The sequence below is a fragment of the Eleutherodactylus coqui genome, chromosome 4 (assembly GCF_035609145.1).
Source record: "Eleutherodactylus coqui strain aEleCoq1 chromosome 4, aEleCoq1.hap1, whole genome shotgun sequence".
Classification (NCBI taxonomy): domain Eukaryota; kingdom Metazoa; phylum Chordata; class Amphibia; order Anura; family Eleutherodactylidae; genus Eleutherodactylus; species Eleutherodactylus coqui.
Window position 1 is genome coordinate 229124344 of NC_089840.1, and position 20554 is coordinate 229144897.

Below are 20554 nucleotides of genomic sequence, written 5' to 3' on the forward strand. Positions count from 1 at the left end.
ACTGATACATAAGTTGCTCTTGCAGATATTCAAACACAGTATCCATTTTTCGTGCCACATTTGTATGTGTTGGACAATGTGGTACTGGCTGGATATAGATGATGTTCCAGAACTGGTATAAACATGTTGATTAGAGATGAGCGAGTAGTGCCTTATGCGAGTACCTGCCCGCTCGTCTCTAAAGATTGGGGTGCCGGCGGGGGGCGGGGAGGGGCGGGGGAGAGCGGGGAGGAACGGGGGGGGGGGGGAGATCTCTCTCTCACTCTCTCCCCCCGCTCACTCCCGCAACAGACCGCTCTCCCCCATCGGCACCCGAATCTTTAGAGATGAGCGGGCAGGTACTCGCATAAGACACTACTCGCTCGAGTAGCTTGCTTTAGTGAGTACGCTCGCTCATCTCTAATGTTGCTACATCTGCCCCAAATAAACAATTAAACTCAAAGACGGTTGTATATTTGAAAAGTGTTTATTTACAGACACCCTTTGAGTACATCTCAATCTTTTATTTCCAGTTAGCGGCTGGGTTTGCTTTTTAATAAAGTTAACACTACCTTTTAAAGTTTTGGAGTTATGTGTACATAGTCCAGGCCCAACAGTATGCTTTGCCTGTACACATTGAAAATCTGTACTACAAAGTTAACACTTTTGAGTCACAAAACAGTGCGTACAAAAATATAGATTCTAGAAAATTCCGAAATATTAACCGGCAGTTATATACAGCTCTATGAGTGATATGGGACCATATTTCTCATTGATAAGGCAACCTATATATACATGCAGACATTGGGGGACACTGGTCCACATTACACAAGGCACCAAGAACACTGTTTAAGACAATTGCATGCTTCCTAACATACAGCCTGTATTTACATACATTTAAATAAATTAGCCTCTCTTACACAAATCACAAACTGTACCTTTAGAAGGGCGTGAGCTCTGTAAAAACAGTGCAGGTCAACAATACAGTCTCAGTGTACTTTTTACATGAACACATTGAATAAAAATAGCCATCCAAAGTTTGGGAAAAGTTCCAAAACTTTTGGCAGCTTTTAGATTGCACTTTTGTTAATCACACTGTATTGGTTAAAATGTCAGGTACTAAAGAATTAAAAATAATGTAAAACACATTAGGGCTCGGAGATGCAAGCGTAACCCCTTCATATCACACCGCTTGCCCAGAGCAGTCATGATGAGGATAAAGTGCACAGGTATATGGCTACTTCAGGTGTTTCCCAAGAACGGAATACCTTTCAAAGTTACCATGACACTCTTCTTCCTGAACAGAAAATGTAAAAATCAAAACCTCACACAGGAAACTATATGCAGTTAGTAGACTTAAAACAAAGTGTATAGGGTAAGGCTGTGCATCCTATGGCAAGCCATTGCTTATCATGAAGCTGCCTCTATATGTGACCTCTTGTCAATATTAGGGTTGGGATGCATTTAAAATCTGCTATTAGAAGACTTTTTTTAGGGTTTAAAGTTTTTGGAAAAAACACTGGAGTTTTTTGGGCCAAAGCCAGAAGTGGAATTAGAAGGAATGAGGAATATAAAAGAAAGACTTATACTTCTCCTTCCCACTTCTGGCTCTGGCCCCAAAAATGCAGTAGCGTCTTACCATAAAAAGCACCCTAAAGGTACGTTCAGAAGTAGCTAATTTGATGCTGATCTGCAGCAGATTTCACCTTTTCAATTGAATTCAAATAGAAAGGATGAAATCTGCTGCAGATGTGCACCGAAATCTGCACCAAAATCCACAGTAAACCAGCGACGTGTAAACGCACCTTTAGCCACATACGATTTTCACTACAGTCAAAGGGACTTTAGTGCAAATCTGTACAACTTAACATTCAGTCATCTTGAATGAATTATTGGTACACTACCTTTGGCCCCAGCGCATTACCATTTTTTCCTCCACACTGACAGCATATTCAATGTGGCAATGCACACCACGACTTTTTTCATGCAGACACGGACGGCGTGAATAATCTCATTCTATGCACTAGTCTGATCTGTTTTGCAATTGGGACTCATCTATTAAAATCAACGGGGATGGAATAATAAGACAGCTCTGGGATGCCGTCTGTATGCTGTCCGTTTTTCTTGAGAGATGCAGAAAAAAAATTGGGTCTGTTTCAGGTTTTTTGCAAACATGGAACCTGGATGGCACACAGCAGTAAAAAAAAACTAATACAGGGACTGTATATGGATGACACACGGAACTGCACACATATGAAAAGATGTCTATTTTTTGAGGACATAACATGGACACCTAGCCTTATGTATAGACTAGGTCCCTGACTTTTGAACTGTAGTGCTAGTCTATAGGATGGGTAGCCCTCCCTGCAGATTTGCCAACCTGAATTTATAGTTTTCCTAGACAACTTATCCAAAATTCACACAGAACCAACATTTCTTTTACTGATACATTGGAAAACCATACCAAATGATAAAGATTATAAGTAAAGGCAGCTTTACACGGTACGACTGTCCAGCGCATAGGTTTCCAACAGCCGTGCAGCCACGATCACTCCTGTGCTTTTACACGGGAGTGATAGTCTGTCAGAGAATGGAGGCTCAGTGGGCTGGAGATCTCTTCCGGCCGCCCGCCACCATTCACTACAAATAGGCAGTCGCTCATAGATAGAGCAAGAAGTCGCTCAGTAGTCGTTCCATTTCAGAGAGCTGAAATAGAGCAATTAGAGACTACTGGGCGTTTTCTTACTCAATGCCCTGTTGTTTTCAGCGATTATTCGGGTGACTATTGGCCCGTGTAAAGATACCTTAATGCAGAACGTGTTTATAGGTCACATATTGATATCCACTCATGACCAACATTTAAGGTGAACTGTAAATTCTACTAATTACATCATAATAACCTGTTCAAGTACCATGAGCCTCAAAAAAATTCACGGACACATTCCATATTTTTCATGGACACTGGAAAAAAAATTTGCTGTTTTTATGGACTGTCCAGGAATTTGTGGCCGGTTGGTAACCGTGCCTCCCTGTATATATCTAGCATTATTCTATGGGATCAGTGCTGAAGAGTACAGAATGAATACTGTGATGTAACATAGAACAAGCACTCTCCATAACACAAGGAGAGCAACATTCAATCACTCTGTTTTCTGCCCCACATGTAATGAGAAGTCTATAGGCAAGTACCTGAGCCAGCATCTTCCAGTCTGAGTCCCAATAACCCTATGAATAGTGGTGCTGGCCCTGGAATGGCAGTGATATTAATCCCTTTATTAATGTCTCTGGGATTCTAGGATGTCCTATTAGGACAAAGTCCCATCTGAGCGCTGCTGGAGGATGAAGCTGCAGAACAAGGGCTGAGGCTGAGAGAGCGCTCGTTTCCCGTGCTGCCACTAGGTGTCGCTGTTGCTCCGCTGGCTGCGCTCTTTCGCTCTTTTTGACGCAGGTGGATCTTGGTGTGCCGCTTGCGCTCATCACTCCGCGCAAACTTTCTGCCGCAGTAGTCACAGGCAAAAGGCTTCTCCCCTGTGTGTGTGCGGATGTGCGTCGTCAAGTGATCGCTGCGACTAAAGTTTCTCATGCAGATGCGACACTGGAAAGGCTTATGACCGGTGTGAATGCGAATGTGCCTGGTCAGTTCATCAGATCTGGAGAAGCGGCGATCGCATCCTTCTGCCGGGCAGGGATAGGGTCTCTCATGCACTGGTGTCTTGCTAGGACGGTTTGGGTATTTCCTGGGTCTGAGGATGGGTCGTAGAGGAAGATTTGGGGGGCTGTAGGCACTGGGCAAGCGGGATCCCTCATTGGTGGCGCCACCTAGTGAGAAATTGCGGATGGTGGAGAGAGGAGTGAGAGGAGGGGGCACTCTGATGGAGTCCAAGGGGCATGGGAAAGGCTTACGATCAGTCATAGGGTGTAGATCTCTTTGGCAAGGGTTTGGGAAGAGAGGTGGGTACTCCGGGATCATGTTGAATATGGTGCCATCCGACGCTGGTTTAGGGGACGGATAAGAAGGAGGTGGGTATGACAGTGAGGTGCCAGTGGAGGTGCTGAGGAAGGCAGAACTGTCCTGGTACATTGGGATCTCAGCACAGCTGGAAGAGTAGGGAGGAGGGGAGTACATGTGCTCCAGGTCATTTTGGCTGTGTGCCATGCTGCAGCTCAGGCTGTTGGATAGAGGGTTGGGAGACACAGAAGAGGCGTTGGAAGAGGTTGTAGAGCAGGATGAAGAAGGAGTCACTCCCAGAATGCCGGCACTGACAATATTAAAGAAGCCCTCTGGATTCCAGCTCGCCCCGGTATACTGGGGATCAATGGAGAACTTGCCCATATAGGTGAAGGTCTGGTTGCGAGGAGCAGGAGGGTAACTGCTGGGGTAGGACAGATCCAAGGACCTCTTGTCACCATTCATGTCCACATTGATCATTGTATCTAGAAGAGGGTAAAAAAAAACACCAGTGAATATACTGTAAAAATGATCTATAAATACCACCAATATATATTGCAAATGTCAAGTCTATACAGTACTGTGCAAAAGTTTTAGGCAGGTGTGGAAAAATGTTGCAAAGTAATTTTTTTTTTCTAAAATAGCCTCTGATTGGCTCAAAATTTATTCTGAAGCAGGACGACAACCCCAAACATAAAACCAATGTCATTAAGAACTATTTGAAGGGAAAAGACGAATAAAGAAGATGTTTGGACAACCTCCCTGCCAAGTTCCTTCAAAAGCTGTGTGCAAGTGTATCTAGAAGAACTGATGCTGAATTGAAGGCGAAGCCTGATCACACCAAATATTGATTAGATTTAGATTTGTTCATTCACTTTGGATTTTGCTAATTGACACAAAAACTATTAACACTTCTATTTTTGAAAGCATTCTTTGCTGCATTTTTTCCTTACCTGCTTAAAACGTTTGCACAGTAGTGTAAGTGTAAGGGATATTAATAACAAGGATCTGTCATTATTTCTATACAGAAACAAGTCACAATGACAAGGTGTCCCAAAAATTGTATACGCACACTTCACTAGTGGTTATCTACAACCTTTTTTTGAAATCCGGCGGCAATATGTGGTATTACCTTGTCTCTAAAGATGTCAGTAGTCGCACAATTGTTAAAACACCATGTGGCTGTCAGGAGAGTCAAATAAAATGACGGAAGCATTCTTGACAATCCCTGTGGACACGGTGCAGTAGCTCACCAAAATCAGAAGTGTCTGGATATGGAGAGAGGAGAGGGGACCCTGATGGAGTCCAGGCGGCATGCAAAAGGTTTGCAATCAGTCATGCGGTGCAGATCTCTTTGGCAAGGGTTTGGGAAGAGAGGTGGGTACTCCGGGATCATGTTGAATATGATGCCATGTGAGGCTGGTTTAGGGGACGGATAAGAAGGAGGTGGGTATGACAGTGAGGTGCCAGTGGAGGTGCTGAGGAAGCCAGAGCTGTTCTGGTACATTGGGATCTCAGCACAGCCAGAGGAGTAGGGAGGAGGGGAGTACATGTGCTCCAGGTGACCACTTTAGGCATCTAAAGTGACTGCAGAAGTCACACCTGACTGACAGCTATTGTTGATGTCTCTATACATCTAGTAATAAAGCTATTATGCAGATATTTTTCATGGTGAAGTGTGTATACAGTTTTTGGGACACCCTATGCATAATGTAATAGAGTTTCCACACAGCAAACTCTATTGTGTACGAACTCAATGAACTCAGCAGAATCACTTTTCAGTCATTATCTAATATATTATACTCAGCAACACAAGTCTTCTGCATCTCAATGTCATTAAATAGCAAAATAAGCCCTAAAGGATCACAGTGTTACATTGCAAGATCAAAACATACAATGACATTGGACTGTATACACTGAGCAGCACACCGGGATAGTGATGATGACAAAGATGAGGATCAAGTTATACTATACCCCAGTAATACCATTCGTCTACACCTCAATGTCAATAAATAGCTAAATAAGCCCCAAATGATCACAATGTTACATTGTGATACTGGTGCACTGTATACACTGAGCAACACTGGGGGATGATGATGCTAGATAAACCCCCTCAGCCATCTTTTTTCTAAACTAAATAACCCCAATTGTGATAACCTCTCTGGGTATTGTAGTCCACCCATTCTGTTTATTTCTTTAGTTGCCCACCTATGTACCCACTCAAGCTCTGATATGTCCTTGTTGAGTACCAGTGCCCAAAACTGTCCGCAATATTCCATGTGTGGTCTGACCGTTGACTTGTAAAGAGGAAGAACAATGTTCTCATCATGTGCCCCTAGACCTCTTCTGATGCATCCCATGATCCTATTTGCCTTGGCAGCAGCTACCTGACACTGGTTGCTGCAGTTAAGCTTACAGTTAACTAAGTCCTTTTCCATGTCAGTGTTACCCAGTGGTTTCCCATTTAGTGTGTAATAGTGACATGTATTTCCTCTGCCCATGTACAGAACCTTACATATATCAGTGTTAAACCTCATTTGCCACTTTTCTGCTCCCAAGTTATCCAGATCCATTTTCAACCATATACTGCCCTCTCTTGGGTTAATCACTTTGCATAGTTTTGTATCATTTGCAAATATTGATGTTTTATTGTAAAATCCCTGCACAACATCATCAATAAATACATTAAAAAGAAATAAGAATGATGATGATAAAGATAAGGATCAAGTTCTATTACACTCCAGCAACACAATTCTTCTGCATCTCAATGTCATTAAGTGGCAAAATGAGCCCCAAATGATCACAATGTTTCATTTCAAGATCAAACAAATACATTGATGTTGCAGTGCATATACTGAGGAGGATAGTGATGATGAGGATGAGGATGCAGCTCTTACCTCCAGTCATACTGCTCATCTGATCAAATGGTCCTCCCAGATCAACATTAGGGAAGATAGTAACAGAAGTGGGTAAAGGCGACTCATCCACAGGATAAATAGCATCTGGCATCTGATGCACAAATCCCCCAATAGTCACTGGGATTTTCTCTATAGTTTTGGCAGTCATCATGTCATCAGCTAACAGCCCCAGATTGACAGATTTACAAAAAAAAACAATAAATAAAAAATGTTAAAAAAAATTGAGATTCCTTCTTTAAAACTCCTTTGCAAAATCTGAGATGACATCCAAAAGTCAATCAAGAGTGGAGCTTAGTGGCCATAGAAGCAGCCCGGGTACATGGCAGTGACCTGCAGCTGCTGTAGTGTCCTGTGCAGGAGCTCCTAATCAATTGCACTAAATGGAAAGTGTGCGCCTTCTAAACTATTTATTCTGGAGCTTTGAATGCCCGTGACGTCACGGACCATATATGGACAGGAACAGGGAAGGGTTACCCCGCCTTGGGCTCAGCGTCACGGGGATTTGCCGTTCTATGAATGGAGAAGTAGAAGGTACGAGCGCATCGCTGGAGCGCTGAATGAAGCTGCTTGTCGGCAGGGAGCCTGTGCACTCCGGGTGCAATTAATGGAGCGATGCGATCTATGTCGCTATTACAGCGCTGCCTGCTCGCTGCACCTCGTCCTCTGCCCGGCGGATTCCGGTCCACACCTAATAAGGCCAAGATCCGGCGCAGACTGATCCTCCCCCGTCCATATATAGCGCAGTTCCGGCTCTACTGTAAGGAACCTACTCACTGCACTTGGCAGACGCTACGCTAACCGCAAGATCTCACTCACGGAATCCCAGTGACTGCTGGAAAGAAGCCCCGGCTGCTGCATTTCCAGCCACAGGCACAGAAAATGTCTCATATCAGTAATGGACTGCTATAAATATACTGTACAGCTGCTACGTCACAGTATGCAAAGAATAAAGACTAAATAACAGTAACAGTGCTGTAATAGATCTACAATAGCCGGCAATTACATACAGCGCTGAACTCAATGTAAAATGCTAGATAACTCGGCAGGATGCAACTCACAGGCCAGCCGATCATCCCCACAAGATATTTATCGGCAGATCGTTTGCAGATCAGCTAGACATAATGGGATCTAGTGAGAATCTGATGTTTATGGTGATTGTATTAGGACATGAGAGTTTCAACAGATCTCACCAAATGAAGGCCGCTTTCACCCTATTTGCATGCCCCTGAGTGCTGTTTTTTTGCTAAATAAACTATGCTTTTTTTTGCATGTGCATCAGCGTATTTTACTGTACTTTTTGCGCCTGCAGGGTATGTTCAATTGAAATGGTTAATTAGTTGAAATGAGTTCCAGATGTGTTTCACGCATCTCCTTGTGTATTGAGAGCACATTTGCGCACACCACTTACCCCCACATTGACTTCTGTAGGGACCTTTGGTGCGCAAAGGCGCAGAAAAATAGAGCATGTTCTATTCTTTTTTTTGTGTGATGAAAATGCGCTTGCAAAATACGGAAATGTGACTGAACCCAAAGAAAAAAAAAATCAAATCACACTCGCGTGCAGATGCGATTTTCCTGTGAGTGCGATTTTTATTCTTCCGGTTGAAACAGCAGCAATGTTCACACACAGATATGCAATGCTATATATTTTTCTTGCAAAATGCATCACAATCCTGGGAAGAATCATGTTCACAAGCACGATATTGGACCGATATCACGCTCGCCTGTATAAATACGGCCATAATGCGCAACGTCTGTGTATTGCAAGATGCACAGAACCCATTATTTTAAATGGGTGTAATTACATGGCGATTTTTCTCTCCCAGCAACTGCACCATGTCTTATTTTTTGGCAATACTGTTCAAGAATCGCGTATCATTCTCTTTGAGTTAAAAAAAAAAATATTGCATCACACTCACATATAAATGCGAGTTTCATGCAAGTGCAATTTTGTGCAGGAGTGATAGTCATTCTATGAATGGAGGCAGAATGGGCCTTGGATCGCTCCAGCAGCCTGCTTTCATTCGCAGTAAGCAGGCAATTGTTTAAAGATTGAGCAACTCCTGTTTACACAGCCCAACCACCGCTTGGTTTTTAAGTGAGTGATTTGTCATTCAGTGCCCTGTTGGCAGCTGCTTGTACATGGGATGATTATCGCCCAAATTCACTGTTTCTAGCAATAATTCAAGCAACATAAAGGTACATTTAGCTAGATCAGCCAGATATTTATCTGCAGATCAGTGGCAGATCAATTAGAATTGGTGATATCTGGTGAGAATCTGATGTCTTGGGTGGTCCAACACATATTATGACATCATAGATATCAGATTTTCAACAAATCTCACCAAATTTAGCTAATCTGTCAATCCTTGGCTGATCAATATCTCATGTGTATGGTCATAATTATCACTATTCCAGCATTCTGTGCAAAGCTCCACAGTCCAAGACACAACAATCATCCTGCATGATATAGCTAGATGCTCTCAGGGATCTAGATAATAAATAGAAGTATATACAATAGATACAGATACATGGTAAAGAGATCAGATGGGAAATCTGAGATAGATACATAGATATGAATAACTGAGCTAATAGCTATTACATCCACAACTTTATTGATACTTGCCAACTTTTTAAAAACCATGATGTAGCATATAGACAATTTATGATTTCATGATCTATTTATTCTCTTTTCTCGGTAATCATTTGTAATCTATATATAATATAAGTTATTGATGCAAATCTATAACTAACAGGTGGATTTACCGGCAGATTTTATAACCACTCTGCAAACACTGGATAGCATAACGCGGTAGGATGGAGGGCTCAGAGTATTGGGTTTCGGATGGACTCAATTAAATCATAATTATTAGTAGCAATTATTACTAGTTTTTGGGGTTTAGTGTTTTTTTTATTATTTTTTTACCTGAAAAATAAAGTGATTTGTAACTGTTTTACATAATTTGAGTCAAGCAAAAACACAAAGTATTTAGACTCCTTATATATTACAAGGCAGATGCATCTATAGGAGCAGAACATTTACGGCCACTGAAAATCTGGAAAATTGCTATTCATCACCAGCTCTTTATCATCCGCATGGAGTGATACGAAGTCACAGCAATGCTTCATTGCACATCTGATTTATCAGTGCATACTGTATAATCACTTTGGCTTCAGATTCAGTAATTATTACATATTTGGATTATTTTTTATTTTATCCCATGTAATTTATTTTGTTCTATGGAGATAAAATATCTCCTTGTCATCGGATAAAGTTAATTTCAACCCATGCGCCTCCTCGTGGAAAGAGCAGGTAATAGAAGTTATTTGTGCTAGTGCTACAATTCTTACTCTATACAAATGAAATACGTGAAATATAATAAATAGCAGTTGTTGTGTTGTTATGTAAGTCTCATAGTCTATATCTTGTATTCTGGACAGCTTTCAGAAAAGGAGTATTTTGAGCAACTTAGCAATATTATACCATTAAAGTACTCACGATGTGCAAACTAATAATGCAAGTTACATTATGTATAGAATGCATGAGAAAAAGTTGGATAGATGAAGCGATCCTCTTACCAATGAGGCTGTACTTGCAGGTGGGTGCCAAGCATTGTGAGCAGCAGCGTCCTCAATGAGGGCATAGAACGGCAGCGTGGACCTCTGCTTGGAATCTGTGTAGCTGAGTGGGATGTGTAGGGGGAAGGAGTGTGTGCCCAATCTTAAGAAAGAAATATTATGCAAATTGGACAAACAATGGAGATTCCTCTAGGGATTAGTGGGAAACATCAGGGCTGCCTTTCCATGTTCTAAAGAAAGTAACGAAATAATGCAAAATAGCCAAATATATCATATTTACTATATACGGATGTTAAAATAACTAAAATGCATAAATAAATGCGTAAAATATAGGTTTGATTAAGCATTAAAATAACTAAATACAATAAGTATAATGAATAGAATGAATAAATTAATACAATTATAAGATGTAATATGAGTTTGATAAAATATATGCATCGAACCTTTACTAATGAATTAAATACTGTGTACAGAATTCTGTTCTTACTAATCTTATACCAAATTTCTAACGAATTAAATAGTTATTTGCGGGTTTGGATGAAATTGTATATTTTATTATGACTTTAAAACAAAATGAAATCCTTAATCCAATTGCTTTGCTGAGAATATCCAGTGCATTGCTACTAAAAACACAACGAATTCACAGGGAATCCTAGGAAAATGCAACTTTGTTTCTCCAGTGATCGAATATTTCCTTAGAATATTAGAAACTGCAAGGGCTCTTATTAGCTTTCTATGTACTTCTAATACAAGAATACTCGGGGATATCGCACAATATTACTTCGGGGTTGTATTAAATCGGCTTCATTCTTAATAGTTTGATAGTTTAGAGCAGGAGAACAAGGAGAGGTCAGAGATTTCGTTATAAACTTTTCTAAGTGTGCTGATTTCGTTATCAATATACATATTTACATAGACAAACACATTTATGGTTAGCTTAATATTATACATTTCAGCAATCTGCAGTTACTTACATCTGGGCAGCAGAAAGCTGCCATGTGCCAGAATCTTGCTGAGTTGCAGATTAATTGCATTTCTGAAAGTTTTTCAAATAATGAACAGTAAATCCAAGATGGGAGATGACTGAGTAGTGAGGTTGATCACATTGCAGGGTCAGCATGCCACCATTACTGGAGCCTTGTGCTTGGTTGCTCTCTGGTCCATCTGTGGGGCCATTGTTGATGCTTTTCTGTTCCCCCCACAAATGAAGAATGGTGCAGTATCAATGGCTCTGGCTATAGCCCTGTGGTCCTAGGCGTGCATTGGTTTTAGGGGGTTACAGATCCACCTAATCCCCCCCTACACTTCTCATTTAAATGCATGAAATTCTAAAGACGCCCCCACACTCTGTGTGCTCCCTGCTGCATTGGTTTGGGCTTTTTATCCCAGATATTTCCTAGTCTGATATATCCTTTCTTACTAATAAAAGCATTATGTGGAGTTTTACTGATGGGGCACACAATGGCTCCAATATAAAGTTTTGTGTAATTCTCAATTCTGTTTTAAAAATGATTATGTATGATTAAATAGGGATTAACCTTTATTCATTGTGTAGTTTAAGGCTGGTATACATGAGTGTGTTTTTGCAGTCTATTACGCGCCCATATTTGCATGCCTAATATGTAGTGTATATAACCCATTCATTTCAGTGGGTTCATTCACATGGGTGTATTTTTTTTTTACGTGATGTGTGATCGCGTTAAAAAATATGCAGTATGACCTAAATTGGTGCGCATTCACGCACCGTAAGAGCCCTTTGAAATCAATAGGTGTGTGTAAATGCGAATGACATACGCAGAAAATATGCAGATTTGCTGCGCATATACACACATAGCCAATGGGATTTTCTATGGGAGCATGAAAGAAACACATCATAATCACATGGCATTTTAAATGGGAATACAATATGGGCTCATGCACTAATACACACACAGCTATGGAGCATATTAGCGTATGAGCCGGGGAAGAAGGTTCGGACTATTTAATCTCGGCTCTACAGCGCGCCTGTTTGAAGAAAAAATGGAAAGATATTAACTACATGTGTGAAAGGTAGGGCAAGTCCTATCTTTTCTCACGTGTAATATTAATGCACAAGAAGACCGCTAATGACAACAAAGCCATTGAAATCAATGGCTTTGTTTCGTCCCTTCTTGCGGCCATGATTCGCGTGAAAAAGGATGTAGATTTGATGCCAATTACATGTTTCTATCACAAATTTGCATCAAACACACATGAAAAGGACAGGTAAAATAGTCAGTTTTCCACTGACCAACATCACACATGCCTGTGTGAATACAGCCTCCGGGCGCCTTGGCACAGGCGTAGTTTTCATTAGTACTTTGTGAGCTGAAACCACACTTCTTCTGTATTTTGGACCCAGTCCTGTATTAGGCTCACAAAATAGTGATGAAGAATACGCCTGTTTGAAGCAGCCCTTAGGTCCGTTTCAGATGAGCGTATGGAAACTCATCCATAATAGAGATCCGTAATATGGATCTGTTAGCAATGGCATTGCAACCAGTGTCAGCAGTATTTGCCTCTGTATATTTTGCTTTCTACTGGGTAATTACTGATTCGTATTTGCCCAATAGAAAAGATTAGCAATATGGAGGTAAATACATAAAAATAGGTAACGCTTCGACCTTGAAAAATACGTCCTTGTGAATAGATACATAGGATAACATTAGCTCTGTATTACAGTCCACGAAACACGGAGCTGAAATTCGCCCGTCTAAAAATGGCCTTTCGTGTATCAGCAGAGGCGTAACTTGAAGCTCCCGGGCCCCGATGCAAAACCTGTAACAGGGCCCCCAACTATAATGCTTTATTCATAGTACTGGTCCCTTTTATGGAGAAGAGAGGCCTTATGGGCCCCCTAAGGCTCCTGGGCCGGGTGCAACCGCATCCCCTGCATCCTCTATAGTTACGCCCCTGTGTATCAGAGATCACCATATAACCAGGATAGATATTCAACCTCTAGTGAACAGTGAAGGTTACTAGTCAGTGATGGCAAGCAGAGATTTTGAACTCCAGGAGGAATCAATACACAAAATATCTTATATCTAAGGCTGCCTAGCAATTCATTTTAGAATGCAATAGTTTTTTTTAAAGGAAGCTGGAAAATTCATTTAAACAATGCTAATTATGGTGCTTTGGGGTTCTGGTGCCCTAATCGAACAGTCATATTATGGAACTGATAAGAGCCAAACGGACTCCATTGACTACCAGTTTGGTTTCTGCCCGGGCTTTAAGCATTTTGCAAGACAAAATTGCACAGCATGCTGTGTTACTTCATGTTGGTTTTTTAACTAATGTCAACGAAGGAAGTTCCCAATGGAACCCCTGATGCTGAGAATAAAGAGCCCTAAGGGCTTGTTGACATCCGGTGCAGATTTGCAGCTGCGGACTTCCATGCATATTTGCTTTGGAAAATCTGGAAGGATTTCCCACAGCAGATCTGCCCCTTGTGAACTTACTCTCAGTTACTTTGTTTCCTTTTACTCTTGATAACTCTTCACATGGCACAACAATAATATCCAGTGTTATTAGAAGTTTTTGCTTAGGCCGCTTCCACACTAGCGACGCCATAACGCTCCTGAGAAAATTGCAGCAGTATCGTATCTGTGTTCTGTGCAATATTGCTGTGTTTTCTCACTTTTGTGGTGCTACAAAGTCGCACATGACGCTACAAAGTCGCGCAACTTTGTAGCGCTCTTTTGCCGGGACTTCCCAGGGAAGGGTTAAATATAAGCCCTACACTGAAAATAAGCCCTAGCTGCATTAAAAAAAAATAATAATAATATATCACCTATCTAGTGCTGTCACCTCTAGTCTCCTCTGCAGCTCTGACACACTTTTCAATAGTCTTCAGGCAGCCTGTCCTGCATTGGAGGTTTAAAATCCCTGCCTCCAGGAATCGCTGGCTGTGATTGGGCCTCAAGCGCTATGGCTCAGCCTATCAGAGCTAGCACTTGATGAAGCTATCATAGCCATTCAATGAATCAAAGAATGGCTATGATGGGTTCATTGAGCGCTGGCTCTGAGGCTTGCCGCTTGAGAAGGGCTGCATGAAGACTACAGAAAAGTGTGGTGGAGCTGCAGAAGCAGACAGGGTTTATTTTAGGTTTTTTAAAAGTAGGATTTCCTACTGTAAAAGTTGCATTGCACTGCACGAAAACCACATTTTCGTGCGATGCGATGCAACACAAAGGAAGGGTCTACAGGGAAACATGGGCTACAAAACATCGCAAATTGCAGCTGTATAGAACATGTCACGATTTTGTATTCTCACAATGTCATACTGTACCAAATATCGCTCATGCGAAAGGACCCATTAGAAAGCATGGGCTTCACATACATATGATTTGCAGCACTTTCGCATTGTAAGAAAATCGCGCAATTTTGTCGCTCATGTGGAAGCAGACTTAAAGGGGTATTTCTGGCTTTTACAGCTGATAACCTATCGTCTGGATAGATCATCAGTAGTTGATCAACAGAGTTCCGCCTCTCAGGGTCCTTGTCCATCAGCTGATCATCCTTCCCGCTGTCAGTGCAGCGCAGCTGGATGTTGTCATCAGTAGTCAGGGGAAGAAGTGAAAGCATTGGCTTCACTCCCATTGAAGTAGGACCATCGATGTCAACATCAGGGCCTGCTGCACTGATGGTGGGCCGGAGGATCAGCTGACCGGTGGGGATCCTGAGCCACGGATCCCCGCTAATTAACTATTGTTGACCTATCCTGAATACCCCATAATACCCCTTAAATGGCCAGAGCATTAATGGAAGATATGACATTTAAGTTTTGATCATGGCTTCCTTTTAATATGTCTAATTTCCTCTTTTTGTCTTGTAAACATTAAATTTAAAGGAAAAATACACTGAAACGCTTAACATTACAATTGAGGAACTGAACAGAGTGGTACAAGCCGTACTTTCCAGCACTTGGATTTCTTCATGTTGAAATTCTAGGTATGTTCTCTGAGTGTGTTTAAGATGAATCAGTGGAGTTATATTTACTATACACAGTGGAGCGTATGTCTGGGACATGGGCAGCAGACCGGAGTCATGAGGAAAGTGATATGGCAAAAGAGAAAAACTTCATGTCACTTCTGAGGGTCAGCATATTTTTATCAATTCCTTACCTTTCAAGATCTCTGTCGTCAGTGGCTGATCTTAAGGCCCGTCTCATACGGACAACAAAATCACGCGATTTTCTCACGATGCGACAGCGCTACAAATTGCATGTATGTGCAGCCCATACTTTCCTATGGGTTCCTTCACATTAGTGATGTTTTGTAGGCTGCTACATTGCAAGAAAATAAAATTGAGGGTTGCTAAATATTGCTGTGATTTGTGAGGTTTTGTAGCCTATGATACCCTATGGAGCCTTCCTGTGTGTTGCATCGTAATGCACGAAAACACAGTTTTCGTATGGTGCGATGCAACTTTTACAGTAGGAAATCCTACTGTAAAAACACTAAAATAATCCTTTACTGCATAAAAAAATACATCACCCAAGAGGCCCTGCCTGACTCCACCGCATGTCTCCTCAGGTCTCCGGCAGACTTGCTTGTAGTTTTCCCTAAGCACTTTCTGGTCAGGAGTTCAAAATCCCAGCCTCCAGAAAGTGCTGGCTGTGATTGGTTCTCGAGTGCCGTGGCTCAGCTAATCAGAGGCAGCGCTCAATGAACCAATCACTGCCATTCATTGAATGGCTGTGATTGGTTCATTGAGAACTGGCTTTGATTGGCTGAGCGGTGGTGCTGGAAAACCAATCAGAGGCAGCGCTTCCTGGAGGCGGGGTTTTTCAAACTCTTGACAAGGAAGCCTTGCCTTAAGACAAGTGTCAGAGACTTCCAGAGAAGCCCTTAAAGAGGTTGTGCCAAGAACACAACCACTGTTCATACAACCTGTTAGGCCATATGAACATCATAGAGAGAGGTCCACCACTTGAATTCGATTCTCCTCTGAACCAGAGAGGAGAGGTGCTTTATGAGAGCAGCTCTCATTCTGGCAATAGGATGGCCATTCATATGAATGGCCACTATGTAATACTACATTTCCTCATTTCCTCTGCGATGGCTGCTGTAGGGGAATTGTCTGTCTGGTTGCAGCTTTCCGCAACAAAATTAGCAGTTTGCTGGAGGTGCTTAGAGCAGGACCTGGCGATCAGCTGTTTGCTCCAGGGATTACATTCTGAAAGGCTGATGGCATAATCTCTTTAAGGGCAAAAACACATGGATGTGGGCGCAACTATGCTCAGCAGTACTGAGCGTAGTTGCGCCTGAACAAGGGTAATTTTCTCTCCCTCGCTGGCAGTTCAAACTTCGCAGCAGAGTACTGGAGTTTGAAAAAAGATGAGGGAAAATAGGGGCTGCCTGATCTTTCCGCACGATGTATTCACTACCTGTGGGGAAGATGGGGCATGTTCTATATTTTCTCGGCCGTAGTATTCATGGCTGAGAAATCCCAGCAGTGAAAATGAAACCACTGAACTCCTATTGAGATCAGCGGTCCGATTCTACGGCTATGATTACCATGGCTGGATAAGGGGAAAACTTCCCGCTCATGTGTTCAAGCCCTAAGACTCTTTTTGCTGTGGCATAATGAGTTAAGTCTCTACAAGAGCCATGACAAATCCATTTATTTTGTAAAGGATCTCTTGACAGATTACATTGACTTTCTTTTTTTTTTCTACTAAAAATCGTAGACAATGTGTCGTCCAGTAATAGAAACTTGGCAAAAAAGAACTATCAGAAGTATGAAGAGAGCCTAAGACTGCCTTCACATGGGCCTCAAATGCTGCAAAATCGGCATGCTGTGGATTTAAACCCTTGAAATACAAGAATTAAAATCCACAGAAGATCCAGTACAAAACCACGGCCAAATCCAAACCATTTAGCTGCAGATTTGGCCAATGTGGTTTTCCTGCATATCTGCTGCGGATGCGGCCCATGTGAAGGCAGCCTAAGGGCTTAAACAGACGGGCATGTTTTATTCCCATTATGCGGCCATGAAACTCCCAGCTGTACGACAAAACAAAACCATTGATTTCAATGGTTTCATTTCCGCTATCGGGATTTTCGTGCGTTAATACTATGCACAAGACAAGATAAGACTTGCCCTATCTTTCTCGCACATAGTTAATACTACATGCAAGAAAGATAGGACAGGACTTCTCTTTCGTGCACGCCTATGTGTTTTTACTCTAAGGGTGTATTCACTTGGGCAAGCGCGAGTCGGTATGACATGCAGTCGACCGCACATCTGCATTCCCGTTCTCGTGTGAGACCCGCATTGAAATAGAACATGCTGCAATTTTTCCGATTTGCAGCATCAGGGCGGACACCCACTGCCGTTTTTTCCTCAATTGCGCTGCAAGCGCTGCAGCTGCGCTAGCCCCATTGAAAAGATATGGAGAATACCGTGGACTTCTGCCACAGCTGTCACAGCTGTGACAGGAGTTTCCTTCATCCCCGCGGGGACCGTGGGGATGAAGGAATCCTCTGCCACAGCTGTCACAGCTGTGGCAGAAGTGCAGCATGCTATCCCATTGCTTTCAATGGAATCAGCACTACTGCGGATCCTATTGAAAGCAGTGGTTTTTGGCAAACCCTGCAGTATGATTTTCGGGGAGGGGCTTGAAATATAAGCCCTTCCCTGAAAATCATCAATAAGTGGTTTAAAAAGTTTAAAAAAAGTACTCACCTCTCCGCCGCTCACACGCATCCTCCGGCTGGCTCCCCGACACTGCTATCCAGCACTTTCAGCAGGCGAGATTTAAAAATCCCCACCTCCTGAAAGGTCTGTGCTGATTGGCTGAGCGCTCAGCCAATAACAGCTAGTGCTTAGCTATTGGCTGAGCGCTTAGCCAATTACAGATAGTGCTTAGCTATTCATTCATGATGCGAGTTTTCTACATTTGCGTCTGTCCTAAACAGTCTAGTAACACATCTCTCTCCTTTCCTCATAGTTTGCTACAGTGTATCGGTCTGGAGTCCAGACTGCTAATCTCACAGAGGATTGCCTAGACTAGATACTATTGTCTCAAACATTCAGTTGTGAGAAGTCTGTACAGGCTTTCAGTGATAGTAAACGGACATCTGCAAAATGTTGAAATGTAGTAGAAAGTTGCAGTACTTTCCTCTATAGAATAGCTAGGCTTTATTAACATAGCAGTCATATCTAGCTATGTGCTCCTTTGGCCAGGTTTCCATATACGGCCATCTGTTGTTTTGTCCCACCGACATTGTAGTGAAACATTAAAGGGAAACATGTCAGAATTGATCCCATAGTTTTCTTTGGGATTGTTTATGGAATCTGGCACATCACTTTTGATACCGGATGTCTAATTGCATGGTGTGTTTTTCTGCTTGATGACGAACTGGTGCACAAACATTTCATCAGTTGTGTCCAGGCATAAATCAACTGGCTGGGCACAACTGATATATGTGAACCCAATCTTTGACTGATTGGTTACGTATTCCAGTACAGAAATAATTTTTACAAGTAATGCTCAAAAAGATGTGTTTCGCAACAAACCAATGTAAAAACAATTGTAGAAAGTCATATGAACACAAAAAAGCACCAAACTCTTAAGAAAGATTCGAATTCGAATTCAGTCTATTATACATTTAGTAGGGCTGGAGATCTAGGGCAGGATAGGTCATCAATAGTTGACCACCAGGGTTCCAGCGCTCGGGATCCCTGGTAATCAGCTGATCAGTGGAGCTGACGTTATCATTGGGGCTGGAGTAGGAAGTCTAATAGGTGGCTTTGCTCCCATTGAAATCAATGGAAGTGAAGCCGCCTGTTAATTCTACCTCCGAAGCCAGAAGTGTAACAGGCAGCTTCTCTTCCAATGATTTCAGTGGGAGAGAAGTCACCTATTAGACTTCCTGTTCTGAGCACGATGATGATATCCAGCCCAGCTGCACTGACATCGGGCTGATCTCCGGGAATCCCAAGCAGTAGGTCCCCGGTGATCAACTATTGATAACTTAGCCTGAGGATAACTCGTCAATAGTATTTTCCTGGAAAACCCCTTTAACTGGACCCAAGTCCACATTGCAGACTCATGTGGCTCCACAGGTAAGTGCTTGTTCAGCTTGTGAAGAAGGAATCCATCATCCTTCCAAATTCTTGGATTTAGAAGTCGGTGAAACCCTATGACAGCATTGACTACAAGCAATGTCTTTCTATGCAGCGTCATTTGTTTTTCACCCACGTAATGACTTGGCTGAGTGACTCAGAATGTGATATGTGCCAGTTTTATTTTGTGGTTTTTCAGTTCTTTAAAAAAAAAAAATCATTCCATTTCTGTCTGTCTGATTTGTGATCAGATAAATTATATATGTAAAATGTAAGTATGAAGGTTAAATGTCTTATGATCACTTGAAACTGTTAGCATTGGGGTTCCTTGAGCCCAAAATGGAAATAATGCTAGGTGTCCATCTGCCATCTTTACATGACATAAACCTATCAACTTTACTGAATTGTAAACTTTTTTGTTGTGTTATCATTGAGCACATAGGATATATTATCAATATGTTCCAATAGGTTATTCATGAGTCAATCCATTAGAATTAGACCATTGTGGTAAGTGATTGGCTCCAAATGGGGTTATCTTCTGCTGGACTTTTGGGGTCCATAACTGTGCAGAACCTGAGACAACTGTAGTATTACTGTCATTGTAGGCCATAGCCCGAAGCCAGTGTCACACTGGAGTGTTTTAGTCCAACCAGAGAAATTTAGCCACTTATCCAGAACAATTGAATGCTATGGCCACTTTTCCATTCAGCCATATAGCCTTTTCTCGGATCCGGCTCCCAGCACTGAATCTTTCAAGTTGGCACTGTGTCAACTCCTTTTTTTTTCACGTCCATGTCAACAGTAAAAATGAAAGAGTTTTTTTTTCATGTAGACAATCTCTGTCTATATGCCTAATTAGGACATATAGACTTTATAGAGTGGATTGGAGCCTTTGTTTCCGTCTTTGGGCCCTACTCTTTGAGTCAAAATGTGAGAGTCTCTTACAAAAAAAGCAGCTTTTGCCCTGGTGCACTTGGCTCATCCAGTAATTACGTTGAGATGTTGTTGTAAGACCTGTCCTTTAATAATTTAAAGGGGT

At 42.0% G+C, this 20554-nt stretch overlaps 1 protein-coding gene across 3 annotated transcripts; it reads right to left on the reverse strand.

Annotated features, from left to right (window-relative positions):
• Nucleotides 1-462: 462 nt before the first annotated feature.
• EGR2 (early growth response 2) lies at nucleotides 463-7285 on the reverse strand. Of its 3 annotated transcripts, XR_010792629.1 has the most exons (3): nucleotides 6826-7285; nucleotides 1737-4413; nucleotides 463-1685 (listed from the first exon to the last, which is right to left on the reverse strand). XR_010792629.1 is itself a non-coding variant. In XM_066600816.1 (2 exons), exons 1-2 carry the CDS (start codon nucleotides 6995-6997, stop codon nucleotides 3272-3274), a joined length of 1314 nt encoding a protein of 437 aa, XP_066456913.1. In that variant the 5' UTR covers nucleotides 6998-7285; the 3' UTR covers nucleotides 463-3271. The 3 variants fall into 3 exon arrangements, 2 of the variants coding, with proteins under 2 accessions (XP_066456913.1, XP_066456914.1); XM_066600816.1 differs by having other exon boundaries at nucleotides 463-4413; XM_066600817.1 differs by lacking the exon at nucleotides 6826-7285 and adding an exon at nucleotides 5061-5116 and having other exon boundaries at nucleotides 463-4413.
• Nucleotides 7286-20554: the final 13269 nt, after the last annotated feature.

Bases quoted from the DNA above. Each gene is read 5' to 3' on its own strand.
- EGR2 (XM_066600816.1), bottom strand. From the start codon at position 6,997: ATGATGACTGCCAAAACTATAGAGAAAATCCCAGTGACTATTGGGGGA. The intron at 4,414-6,825 runs GTAAGAGCTGCA...ACCCTCTTCTAG, and splicing joins GATGAGCAGTATGACTGGAG to ATACAATGATCAATGTGGAC.